General features: G+C 41.8%; 1 protein-coding gene across 3 annotated transcripts in view; it reads left to right on the top strand.

Annotated features, from left to right (window-relative positions):
- Positions 1–12702, top strand: part of TTC29 (tetratricopeptide repeat domain 29) — a 3626200-nt gene that overhangs the window by 2938755 nt on the left and 674743 nt on the right. For all 3 annotated transcript variants that reach the window (XM_044062243.1, XM_044062242.1, XM_044062241.1), the window contains exon 10: positions 9019–9250. In XM_044062243.1, coding sequence (XP_043918178.1) covers positions 9019–9250 — 232 coding nt within the window. The remainder of the gene's footprint in view (positions 1–9018; positions 9251–12702) is intronic.

Raw genomic sequence — 12702 nt, 5'->3', positions numbered from 1 at the left:
CCTAGTCAGGGGGTTGGCGCCGATAGTACCTGTTTCCTTGATGCCTGCAGCTGCCTGGAACGTGCCAGATCCAACTAGTTCAGATCTGAGTGGCTCTCTGAGCCGGAGCCTGGGTGTCAGATCCGAGGGGGTGGAGCTGTTTCCATCAGCTCCGATTTTGTCACAGCCCCCTCCTCGGAGTGCTGTCTACTTCGGGCCCAGCTCTGATCCTCCCATCAAACCTGGGGAGAGTAGTTTCCCTGGCCCACATTACTCAACCTGGTTAAGGAACTGGCTGAGTCTCCCTGAAAGTCCTTGTCGCAGAAGGACAGGGCTATGTTCTTCTCGAGGATGGCCACCTTGACAGCGGTTTCAAACACATCCATGCGACTCCTCTTACACGCGACTGAAGGAGTGGCTGGGTCCGGCATGTCCATGAGGCGTAATGCCTGGCTCAGATTATGTCAGTTCGTGGAACCCTTCAAGGCAGCTTTTGCAAATGCCCCATATGAAGGCTCTTCCCTCTTTGGTAAGACCATCCGAGACACTTTGGTCCAGAGTGAGAAAAACAGGAAGACACTGTCTGCCATCGGAATCTGCTTATCGAACCCTCAAAGATCCTTTTCCCAGAATCAGCGAGGGCAAAAGAAGATGTGGTTCTGGAAGTCTCAGTATTCCTGGGTCACTCAGGGCTCTTCTTCCCCTAGAGGCAGAGGAGGACAGGATAGATGGTGGCCCAGAGGCAGTGGGGGTCCGAGGAATTTTGGGTCTCGTGAACCATTCTGGGACAGGCTGGCATAGCAACCCTGAGGGGTTGCCCAACTGCTCTGTTCTGGAGGCAGTCAGTGGTCACCTGTCATTGCACCTGGCGGCATGGGAGCCCATGTCATCAGACCATTGGGTGCTTCAGATAATTTCCAGAGGCTATTCAGTCCCATTTGTGGTTCCTCCTACACCTTACAAACACCTCCCAGATGTACCACCCATGCAAAGGGAGGCAGCAGTGCTAGAAGTTTCCAAGCTGCTAGAGAAACGAGCCATCAAACCCGTCCCCTCAGATCAGTCTGGATCGGGCATCTACTCCAGGTTCTTTTTGGTGCCAAAAAAGACAGGGGACTTAAGGCCCATTCTGGACCTATCTACTCTGAACCTGTCAGTTGCCAAAGAGAAGTTCTGGATGGTCACTTTACAGTCCATCATGCCGTACCTGCAAGAGAGCAACTGGATGTGCTCATTTGACCTCCGAGATGCTTACTATCACATAAAGATGCACAGAAGCTCCATGAGATTTCTACACTTCCGGCTAGGAGCCAATCATTATCAGTTTTGAGCCCTACCCTTTGGTCTCACCACAGCCCCTAGGGTGTTCACCAAAGTGATGGCAGTAGTAGCGGCTCACCTGAGGCATCAGGGGATTCAGGTCTACCCTTACCTGGACGATTGGCTCCTTACTGCTCCCACCAAGCATCTACTTTGTCGGACTAGAGATTATTTCCTAAAGCTTGCACACTATCTAGGGATTACAATCAACACAGCCAAATCTCTTCTGAATCCTGTCCAGGTGATAGAATACATAGGGACACGGATAGACATGCTACAGACAAAAGTTTTCCTGACCATGGAGAGAGTTTGAAACCTAAGGATGCATGTCACCTTCATTTACCGATCTCACATTCCCTCAGCAGAGTCGGTCTTAAGGGCCCTAGGTTCTATGGCAGCGACGATAACACTCCTTCAATGTGCTCGATTATATATATGCTAGTACTACAGTGGACTCTAGCGGTGGAATGGTCCTTGTTGGATCTTCCGTTGTCACACCTGATACACCTCAGCCGAGTCTGCAGGTTGTCCCTTCTTTGGTGGATGCAGTCTTTGGAAATCTTGGAAGGACGACCTTTTGATCCAGCTCCTGCCCAAGCCACAGTGACCACGGATGTCTCCCAACTAGGGTGGGGGTCATTGTTTGGGAAGGACAGTCCAAGGCATGTGGTCCTTGATCGAGACCAGTTTGCATATAAATGTTCTGGAGATGAGGGCGGTCCTTTTAGCATTGCAGGCCCTTCATGCCTTTCTACCTCTGGGAACCATTGCAATCCAGTCAGACAGTATGTCAGTGGTCTGATATATCAACAAACAGGGAGGGACCAGATCTTACCCCCTTTGTTGTGAGACCATGAAAGTTTGGGAATGGGCAATCTCCACTGGTCATTTTCTGGTAGCAACGCATATTCTGGGATGGTCCAACATTCTAGCGGACAAACTTAGCCAGACTATTCTAATGCCTTATGAGTGGTCTCTTAATCATTCAGTAGTGGAGCAGATCTTTCTAGAGTGGAGTCGGCCTTGCTGCGATCTCTTCCCATCTCCTTCCAACGCAAAGTGCAGCGAGTTCTTTGCTCTGAACCCCCCCCCACTGGGGGAATCCCCCAGAGATGCTGTAGTCCATGCTTGGCCTCCTGGTCTTCTTTATGCTTATCCTCCTGTACCCCTTATTCCAAAGTTTCTACAGAAAGCTTGTCAACTGGGGAGCAAAGTGATCCTCATTGCCCCCTCTTGGCCTCACCAGGTATGGTTTCCCTTCCTGTGGTCTCATCTTCCAGCTCCGCCTTGGATCCCATTCAGGATCTCATTTTGAACCCCTCGAGGATCCTTCATCCGAATCTGGACAGTCTGAGGCTCACAGCTTGGCTGCTGCAATTCCCTTAATTGCTAGGACTCCTGGATTGTCTTCTTCGGTTAGATCTAGTCTGTTGGCAGCTCATAAGTCGTCCACCAAGAAGATTTATCACAGCAAATGGAAGTGTTTTTCCTTTTGGGCTTTTCAAAGGAGTTTAGATCCATTCACGGCTCCTGTTCCAGCTATTCTTGATTTTTTGGCAAATAGTTTTCAACATGGGGCTAGTTCGTCTACGGTCAACGTTCAACTAGCTGCCATTTCTCATTTTCACGTTGGCGAGAATTCTGCTTCTTTAGCCTCTTTCAGAGTGTGCAAAGCTTTTATCAAAGGTACCTTTTTCTTATGTCCTCCGGTCAAAGATCCCATTCCCCCGTGGGACCTTACTATGGTACTTCAAGCATTGGTTGCTCCTCCATTTGAACCTGCAGCAACTACAGATCTTAAGTTTTTGTCTTGGAAGACAGCATTTCTAGTGGCTATCACCTCTACTAGGAGGGTTTCAGAACTGCAAGCGTTGTCTGTCAAGATTCCATACATGATTTTCCACAAGGACAGGGATTCTCTTCCCACCAATCCTTCTTTTCTCCCAAAAGTAGCATCTGAGGTTAATATCAATCAAACTATCAATTTACCTGTTTTCTTCCCAAATTTTGCAAACAAAATGGAGTACAAGTTGGATTTGTTGGATGTTCGTAGACAGTTATGGTTCTATTTAAACAGGACCAAAACCTTTTGTAAATCTGACCAGTTGTTTGTGTCATTTTCTAAACTTTTTTGGAGTAAACCTATCTCTAAGTTTATCATTGCAAGGTGGATCTCCCTATGTATCCTTCAGATCTACAATGATAAAGGTTTGTCTCCTCCGGGTCAGGTTAAAGCTCAGTCGACTAGGTCCATGGCTACTTCTGCGGCCTTTTGGTCGAGCGTATCATTAAATGATATTTGTTCTGTGGCTACTTGGTCCTCATCTCATACCTTTATTTCTCACTATAAATTGCATTTGATTTCTTGAAGGAGAGCATCCTTTGGTTCTGCGGTGCTCCAGAATATCTTTCCATGTGGGCCATCCAGGTATTTAGTAGCTGAGGACTGTGTCCCACAGGTTGAAGATCAAATGAAGTAAACTACTTCAGATATAGAAGTTATGTACTCACCATAACGTTCCACCTGAGTAGTTCTACTTCATTTGTCTACAACTGTCCCTCCATCCTTCCCCCTGGCCTTACCATATGGACAGCATTATAGCTAGTTTTAGGTGTGTAAAGTGTTTTTTGGGATTGGGTTGTTCAGTGGGGGTTGTAAGGTAGTGGTGGTGTATTATGGCTAAGGGGAGGAGCTTGGAGCAGGTGCTTGTGAAGTTACCGGCTCAGATCCGATACGGATCCGGTACCCACAGGTCGAAAACAAATGAAGTAGAACTACTCAGATGGAACGTTATGTTGAGTACATAACTTCTTTTTTCTTTCATTAATCATGATTTTTATTCAGGCCATCACTTGATTTAAAGTAGTTAAAAAAGGTATAAAATGCACCCCAGAGCACCTAGAAAAACATGATTTCTGGAAGAAGGTGAAGAGTAAGGCACAATATGAGAAAGGAAGGAAAACATCCTATATGGTGTGGGGGGGCCAGGATGGCAGAAAACCAGGAGGGAGTACTGGGAGATGTGTGTGTGTGTATGGGGGGGACAGTAGGCAACACAGGAACCCTTCATCCATGGCACCATTTTACCTGAGACCAGCCCTGCAAGTAGGGTTGTTGTAATGTAATGTCATTGGGACCAAAATGTCAATCACTGTGAATGTCCCTCTGTGGACATCACTGTGGTCCCCATCTTGACACTTGCTGGGTGCCCCCAAAATACTAACACTGGCCCTGCCAGATATAGAATAAATGGGTGCACGGTGGTGCTAGATGTCCCACTTTCAAAAGTCAGAAGACCAAATAGGATTAAAATATGCAAAACGAGAACATGACTGAAGAATGCATTTTTCTTGTATTCTGATTTGTACTGCATAAATAGGTACAGTTATGAATCATTATGATATCACTACAGTTTGAAACATTTGACATTGCTGAATGCATGCTGCTTATATCAGCAATAAACAAAACTGTCACAAAACGCTTATCCCAGGAAATGATTTTATGCATGATGATTACAGCTTTATAGTGGTCTAATTCTTCATATGTTGAAGGGTGACATGAACTACAGGCACACATTACATGGAAGATGTGCATGTGTGTAGCATGTTGTGATATGCATTGCCATTCCTGCACCCCACCCTTTAAAAATTTGAAGAAGCCAGGAATCAGACACATACTGTGAACATCCTGTTTAAGAGTGAACTCAATGCACTAGGGCTCAGTACGTCATCACCCAATTCTAAGTTGTAACCCTATTGTTACTGTACTCTTATGTGCAGTAGTACACCAACAAATTTTGTCATCACATTGACATATCTTGACAACATTTGAGACGAACACCAAAGCAAGCAGAAAACTCATGCTGGAATCCACTATGAAAAATTATTTCTTGTTTAATCGGGATGAGTGTATTCAAACCCAAGACATCTAAAAACATGGGATTTTGATAGTCAAAACAGAAACACTCTCAAGGTTGCAAAACACAAAAAGTATTATTTCTTTTGCAGGCATCAAGTCCTCACACCTACAAGTTATATATATTTATATGTCTATCTCTATATCTGCATCTGTATTTATCTTGTCACTGTTGATGTGACACCCAACATCATGTGCACAAATAGGAAAAGGGGTTGAGAATGTATGTATGTATATATATATAAACTTCTGAGATCTCCGAAACTGCAAAAAGAGGGAGAAATGTGGAAAACAAAGCTCTCCCCTACTTGTTGCTCTGTGACCGTAGCCTACATGACAGGGTATTGTCAGTCTTTCATAGTTGGTGTTTTAAGCATCTACCAACTATTTATTGACAAACAGTAGGCCTCCCCTCAACTCTATTGTTGTGTTTTTCTTACTTATTTATATATGCATGTATTATATATATTTTTTTTTTGTTTTTATATTATTTTTTATATATTTTTGATGTAAAATAGTTCCTCCGCCTAATGTTTCAAAGTTGCTGTAGTATATGTAAATGGTGTTAGAGAAAGCATTTTACATCCAAAATATAGCATTTAAAAATATCTGAATATTTGCTTTTTTTTGGTCCCTTACTGCTAAAATAGTTTCTTGCAAGTCATTGTGGATTGAAGTCATTAAATAATGAGTGGATGGGAAATAGAAAATTCACCCCGCGATCACTTCAGTGAGTCTACTCTACAGAGGCACTGGGAACTAAGGTCAGGAGGCACGATGCCAGGGTAATCTTATAGGCTAGGCTTGTAAAGGCTCCAGGGCCATTAGCCTAGTACACACCTATGAACCTATGATAGCATACATTTGACTTTCAGACTATTTCCTTCACGAAATTCATGTTAACACAAATTTATTTAACTTACTTTTCATTTTTTTTTAAGTACAACATTTAAAATATGTTACTATTTTTGAGCCCTTGTTCCCCCTTTATTTTGGGCTTTATCCAGATTTCTTGAACTGAAAGGTTGAGAGGTACACAAACCTCTTATCTTGCTGCTGCCAGTGTTCCATCAGTCTCACTCTCTCTCACACAGATACCCCCCCACACACACACACACACACACACACACACACACACTCTTGCACTTCAGAAAATGCATGCTAACGCAAGTCCTATTATTGAAGCAACTTTGTGATTTTTTTAACTGGAATATGTTCCTGTTTTGAGCCTTTCTTCCCCCTTTATTTTAGGTTTTATTCAGTTAACTGGATCTAAGAGGTGAGAGGTACGTAAGCTTCTTGAATGCTGCTGCCACTATTGGATTGCTCTCACTCTTCACTCTCTCTCTCACTCACACACACCTTGCTTTCATGCAAGCATGAATTCACACACAGAAACAGAAACACACACAAACAGAAACACACCCACACACACTTTTTTCTGTTATATTTAGTTTTACACTCACTAACCAGCAAAAGTGTTGCTTAGTGAGTATAAAATAACTGCTCGATTGATCTTGCTTTCACTGACATGCACACATACGCTTACAAAGGCACACACACACAAACACACACAGACCTTTTCTTTTAATTTTCTATATATTTTTTTTTTTTGCATTTTTCACTCTCTAAACAGCAGAAGAGTGTAAAATAATGGGGCCATTAGTGTTTTTTTTCTGCATGAGCTTGATATACTGCTGTGAACCGGCAAACTCGTTTTTCAGCGGGCATTACTTGTACATTAATACCTTGCTGGAGAATGTTCGTTCTCCAGTAAGGGTATTAATGCACAGTTTGCCCATTCTCTAAACAGACATTAACACATGTGACTATACACACACGCATGAGGAAATGCTGTGCACTAACTGTAGCTGTATATGAAATACAGCTTGAGAGATTGTTTTTAGTTTCCCTTTGGAATGTGGCAGTCTTCTTAAATTACAGCATTACTGCGGTGCTTAAATTACCCGCGGTAGTGGTGCTGTGGTAGCGTTGTCGCCTCACAGCAAGACGTTGTCCCGTTTTCGATTCTCAGCTAGAGCGTCTTCTGTGTGGAGGCATGCATGAATGAGCGTACCTTCGTTGAAGGTTGTGCGTCAGGGCTGGTAACTCGGCACCTAAAAATCCACTACCAAACATTAGCGGACCAGAGTTCCGCTGTGGCGACCCCTAACCGGGATAAGCCGAAAGACACAACAACAACTGTGGTACTTAAATTATACTGACATTTTTGTTTTACATTTTTTGAAAAATGTGTATATATAGCAGGCAGCATCCCTTGTAATAAAGAGCAGTCATGTTGAAATGTGCTTCCCTGCTGTACATTTATCTCTTTATTCATTGCTGCTTACTTTCTTAATGGTACAGTTGTTTAGAAGAAGCTTCTAGATCAGGGAGTAGGCAATCCCTGGCACCATTGCCAAAGAGAATCAATGAAACACATTTCTCTCAGCTCTCCACTGGGAGCCAGCAAAGGGGGGTGTATTGATTAATGACAAAACTTGAGCAGATTTACTGACATATTTGATGATAAATATAGTTGGTATACTTAAAATATGTAATTTTATATTCAAGTATCACTCCACCAAAGTCTGTCTACTAGCACTTGAACATCTTGCAAAAATGTTTTGGCATTGTACTTACAAAAGGTTGCACAACACTAATCTAGATTTTTTTATATAACATGGATCTTCAGTAAAAATGGACAAAAACAACTAGAAGCAAGCAAACTGGGTGCAGAAGTATAAAAACGACAATGTAGCATCCTTTTCCTGTATTTCATATTATAAAGTGGTAAAATATAAAAAAGGAATAAAACAGGAACATCCTTCATTCATATCATTATATAGATATTTAAACTAAGAAGGAATAGTGTAGTGACACAAAGCTTATAACACACAGGCATGTTTTGAGATTGCTTTTAGCTACTGCTATGGAATCCCAGGAAAAAAAACAGCAGTGTTCAAGTCACTCAGTAACCTTTAGTTTGTGAACATTAAATTACAAAAAAGTCACCAGAGCAGATTTTTTTCTAAAATAATGTTTCTTAGGTTAAAACCATATATAAACACAGATTGATTATGTCTGCAGCTGTCAATAGGATTTAGAGGCGCTGTTTTAGCATTTCAGAAGGTGTTCTGGTTTTGTTTGCTCACTGTTGACCTACTGGCAAGAAATGTATGGTAGGTCATAAAAAGCATGCCACAGAAAGTAAATATCATTTGCTAAGGAAATACATATCAACATTCATTATCAAACTGTAGGTCTTGTGGGGGTTGATATAGATAACTGCAAGAAACAAAAGCAAATACACAGTAGATGACAGCAAAGATCTTTGCTCTAGGTTTGGCTCTTCTTTAAATGGACAGTCACTCATACATTAATATTTAGGTGATTTCTTTCTACTTGTAACCCATACGTAGCCTTATACTCAAGTATTGATCTGTGATGTGTAAAATATGCATGGACCTAGAATGTCAAACACTTGCAAGAATTGCTTTATATTTTCTTGTTTTTGCTTAGATTCCTATCCTAAATGCGTGACTAGCAGGTCTCTTAAATGGAGACTAATACAGATTAGGCTGACCTGGATTTTCAATGGACGATCAAAACAAACTAAGCAAATGTGGATTTTTATTTGCATGTTGCAGTACTGTTTTTGTTGTATGGATTTATGCAAATTAATTCTTATTGCAACATTTTCCAAGTACATATGCATTGAAATGTATCCATCAGCAATTCACATTTTCATTATTCCACTACAGAAATACTTATGTGGCATTTTATCTGATATGTCCTTTTAGGGTAATTACAGAAGAGCCAGTGAGTGCTTCAGGGAAGCATATGAGGTAGCAATGAATTTAAATGATTTGATTCTGCTGGCAACTACACAGGTCCATTATGGTATTGCCAGAGCACATGAGCTGATGTCCATAGTTAGCAACCACATTGAAGAAGCACAACACCTCAACCTTGAGTGCCTGCTGGCATGGAAAGATAGCAGGAAAGGCATTTGCAGTGGCCATGATACAGCTGGTAAGTTACTGCACTTGAAACACATCAGCGCTGGATGACTTCATAATGATTAATACAAAGTGGCAGAGGTAGAGACTAAATTATGCTGTCTGTTTCTTATTGTTTCTTTACACAAAATATTATGCTGTTATAAATGAATGCACAATAGTTTGGACATATCATTACAGGAAAAAGAGACAGTGAAAATGGTTTACCTTTGTTAATGAAAGTTATGAATACAAATCTTTGAATCTAATGATGTCAATTTTCATTTTGTCCTCAACTGTTGGATTCGGATTTGATCCTCGGATCCGACTAGATAGTAAAGTTTGTGGTAACCAAAAAGCTCTCGAGCTTCTCCCTTACCCATAATGCACAAATCCCTAACATACCTCTGATCTTGTTTACCACTTTTCACGATAGGACATGGTTGCCATAGCTGTACAGCTTCATTGCAAAACTTTTCAAGTAAGTAAGATTTTCTATTTAAACCTTTTTTTCTATCATTCTCTTACCCTTGTACTTTTAACATATCTGTAAATACCATAGTTGATATATTTTCTCATTTTTTCTTTTAAATGTTGGTGTAATTTCATTACCATTATTGATCATCTCTCCTTCTTTGTCTTCCCTTTTTTCCTGTCCAAAAAAAAAAAATCTTTTATAGCTGTTTTTCTCTTTTTCATCATAAGAATGGCTGAGAGGGGCCCTTTTGGCTTCAAAAGATGTTCTAAGTGTGGGTACAAGTCGCTTGTTTCAGACACCCACAATTTCTGTGTTTATTGCTTAGGTCTGTAGCACTTTCAAGAAGACTGTCCCATCTGCCACAATTTTAATCCACATGCATTAGTGGATAGGAAAAACAAATTAATATTGAAAAGTATGTTGACTTCTTTCAGGAAAGCTATTACAGGGTCTCAAGCTGCCAAACTGAAATCCAAGGGGTCAAAATTTCCAGCTTCTTCTACTTCCTCGGCCCCATCTTCTGAACCTTCCAGGAAGAGTACTAAATCAAAAAATCAAATTCAAGGAGGTCTCAAACCTCTTCCCATTTGGATCCAAAGAGAAAGAGGTTGTCATTCTACATCCTTGCATCTGACTAAGAAACTGTCATATCCAACTACTCTGGATCCAACAGTCTTACCTAGGACCTGATATACCCCATCAGTTGATCCTGTACCTTCTAGGCTGCCTTCCCCATTTCTTGAAAGACGGCATATAAAGTCAATTTCCCTGGCATCATCTCATTCATCCAGGAGTCTGACCGAAGAAGATGTGGATTGGAAATCAGCAAGGTGCTCAGAAGATGTGGTTCAGGAAGTCCCAGGGTTCTTTCCAGGGCACACATGGAGAAAGTTCTCCTAAGGACAGAAGGGGGGTAACTCTAATGGATGCCACCATCTCTGTGGCAGAAGAGGCCTGCAAAACCATTGTTCCAGAGATTCTTTCTCTGACAGACCTTACCAGTACTCCTGAAAGGATACCCAATTGTTCACCTGTAGAGGCAATCAGGGGTTGATTATCCCTGCACCAGAGAGCCTGAATAGACATAACAAAAGATACGTTGGTGCAGAGGATTATTTCCAGAGGTTATATAATACCCTTTTCCCTTCCACCTCCAACTCTATGAAAAATTCCCAATTTTCCATCCAGTCAGAGGAAAGAAGCAGCAATACAAATTCAAAAGCTGCTAGAAAAAAAGAGTCATCCAAGAGATTCCACCAGACCAGATATAATCCAGACCAGTTTTGGATCTCATCAACTTGAACACGTCAGTTTAACACACAAAGTTTCACATGGTCACGGTTCAGTCCATTATCCCTTTTCTGGGCAAGGGTGACTGAATGAGTTCAACAGACCTTCAGGATGCATATTACCACATAAAGATGAACAGACAATCCAGAAGGTACTTATGCTTCTGGCTGGGAGCCAGTCACTGCCAGTTCAGAGCTCTGACCTTTGACTTCACTACAGCCGTCAGGGTGTTTACCAAATGTATGGCAGTAGTAGCAGCTCACTTGAGACTGCAGGGATTTTGAGTGTTTACATATCTAGACAACTAGCTCATTACTACCCCTGCCAAGCATCTGTTAGTAAGGGCAAGAAATCAAATACTCCAGATTTGCTGTCATCTGGGAATAACCATAAATTACGACAAGTCTCACCTACAACCAACTCAAAATTTGGAATTCATAGGAGCAGTTTTCAACATGAAGTCAGTGACAGCTTCTCTTCCTCTCTCAAGAATACAGACTGTCGGAATACAGGTCAGAAAAATAATTTGCAATGCCAAGATTTCAGCCCACTTGATCCTTCAGGCTCTGAGGTCAATGTCAGTGGCAATGACCTTAGTTCCTCTAGCCAGATTCCATTTGAGAGTTCTTCAACGGATGTTAGCAACACAGTAGTCGATATTTTTACCAAACCATGTCAGCACAAATAAGAATCACTCAGGCTTGCAAAAGCAATCTCGAGTGGTGGATTCAATTGGATCAAGTTTTACAAGGCCATCCATTTATTGTCCCTCAGCCCAAGGCCAGAGTGACCACGAACACTTCTCAGTTGGGGTGGGGGAGGCACTTTCTGGGGAAAACAGTCCAAGGCACTTGGTCCCCTGAAGAAGCCAACTTGCATACCAATGTCCTAGAGATAAGAGCAGTTCTTTTAGCATTGCAGACCTTCCAGGGTGCTCTCCTGACAGGGACAATTGCGATTCAAACAGACAATGTGTTAGTAGTTTGGCACATGAACAAACAAGGATGGACCAGATCATATCCCTTGTGTCAAGAAACACTCAGAGTGTGGCAATGGGTGATCTTATCCAACTGCTTTCTCATAGCAATGCACATCCTGGGGAAGTCCAATGTGATAGCAGACAAATTGCGCAGATACATTCTTCTACCTCATGAGTGGTCTTTCAACATGAAAGTGACAGAAATTATTTTTCATTGATGAGGCCAGCCTTGCTGTGATCTTTTTGTTTCTCCATAAACAACAAATGCAGCAGCTACTTTGCCCTGAAAGCCCCACGGGGGAATTGCTGAGGGATGCTCTACTTCATGATTGGCCTCCCGGTCTGCTTTATGCTTATCCACTGATTCCATTAATTCCGAAATTTCTACACAAAGCTGCCAGGTTAAAGAGCAAAGTCATCCTAATTGCTCCTTATTGGCATCAACAGGTTTGGTTCCCCTTCCTATGGCCTCATCTACTTTACCAAACTTGGGTTTTGGATCTGATTCCAGACCTCATGTTTCACCCAACATGCATGATTCACTCGGACATCTCAAACCTCAAGCTTACAGCCTGGTTTCTCCAATTCCGTTAATAGCCAGAGAACCGATGCTCTCTTCTCCTGTCCGACATATCCTTTTATCTTTCCATAAACCTTCGACACGAAAACTCTATACAAGTAAATGGAAAAGATTTGTTTGCTGGACACAGCAAAATCATATTGATCTATTTTCAGCTCT

This window comes from Protopterus annectens, chromosome 2.part1 (assembly GCF_019279795.1).
Source record: "Protopterus annectens isolate FY-2018-M chromosome 2.part1, PAN1.0, whole genome shotgun sequence".
Lineage (NCBI taxonomy): Eukaryota > Metazoa > Chordata > Ceratodontiformes > Protopteridae > Protopterus > Protopterus annectens.
Note: the sequence above shows the minus strand (reverse complement) of the source record. Positions and strands in the feature narration are given on the sequence as shown.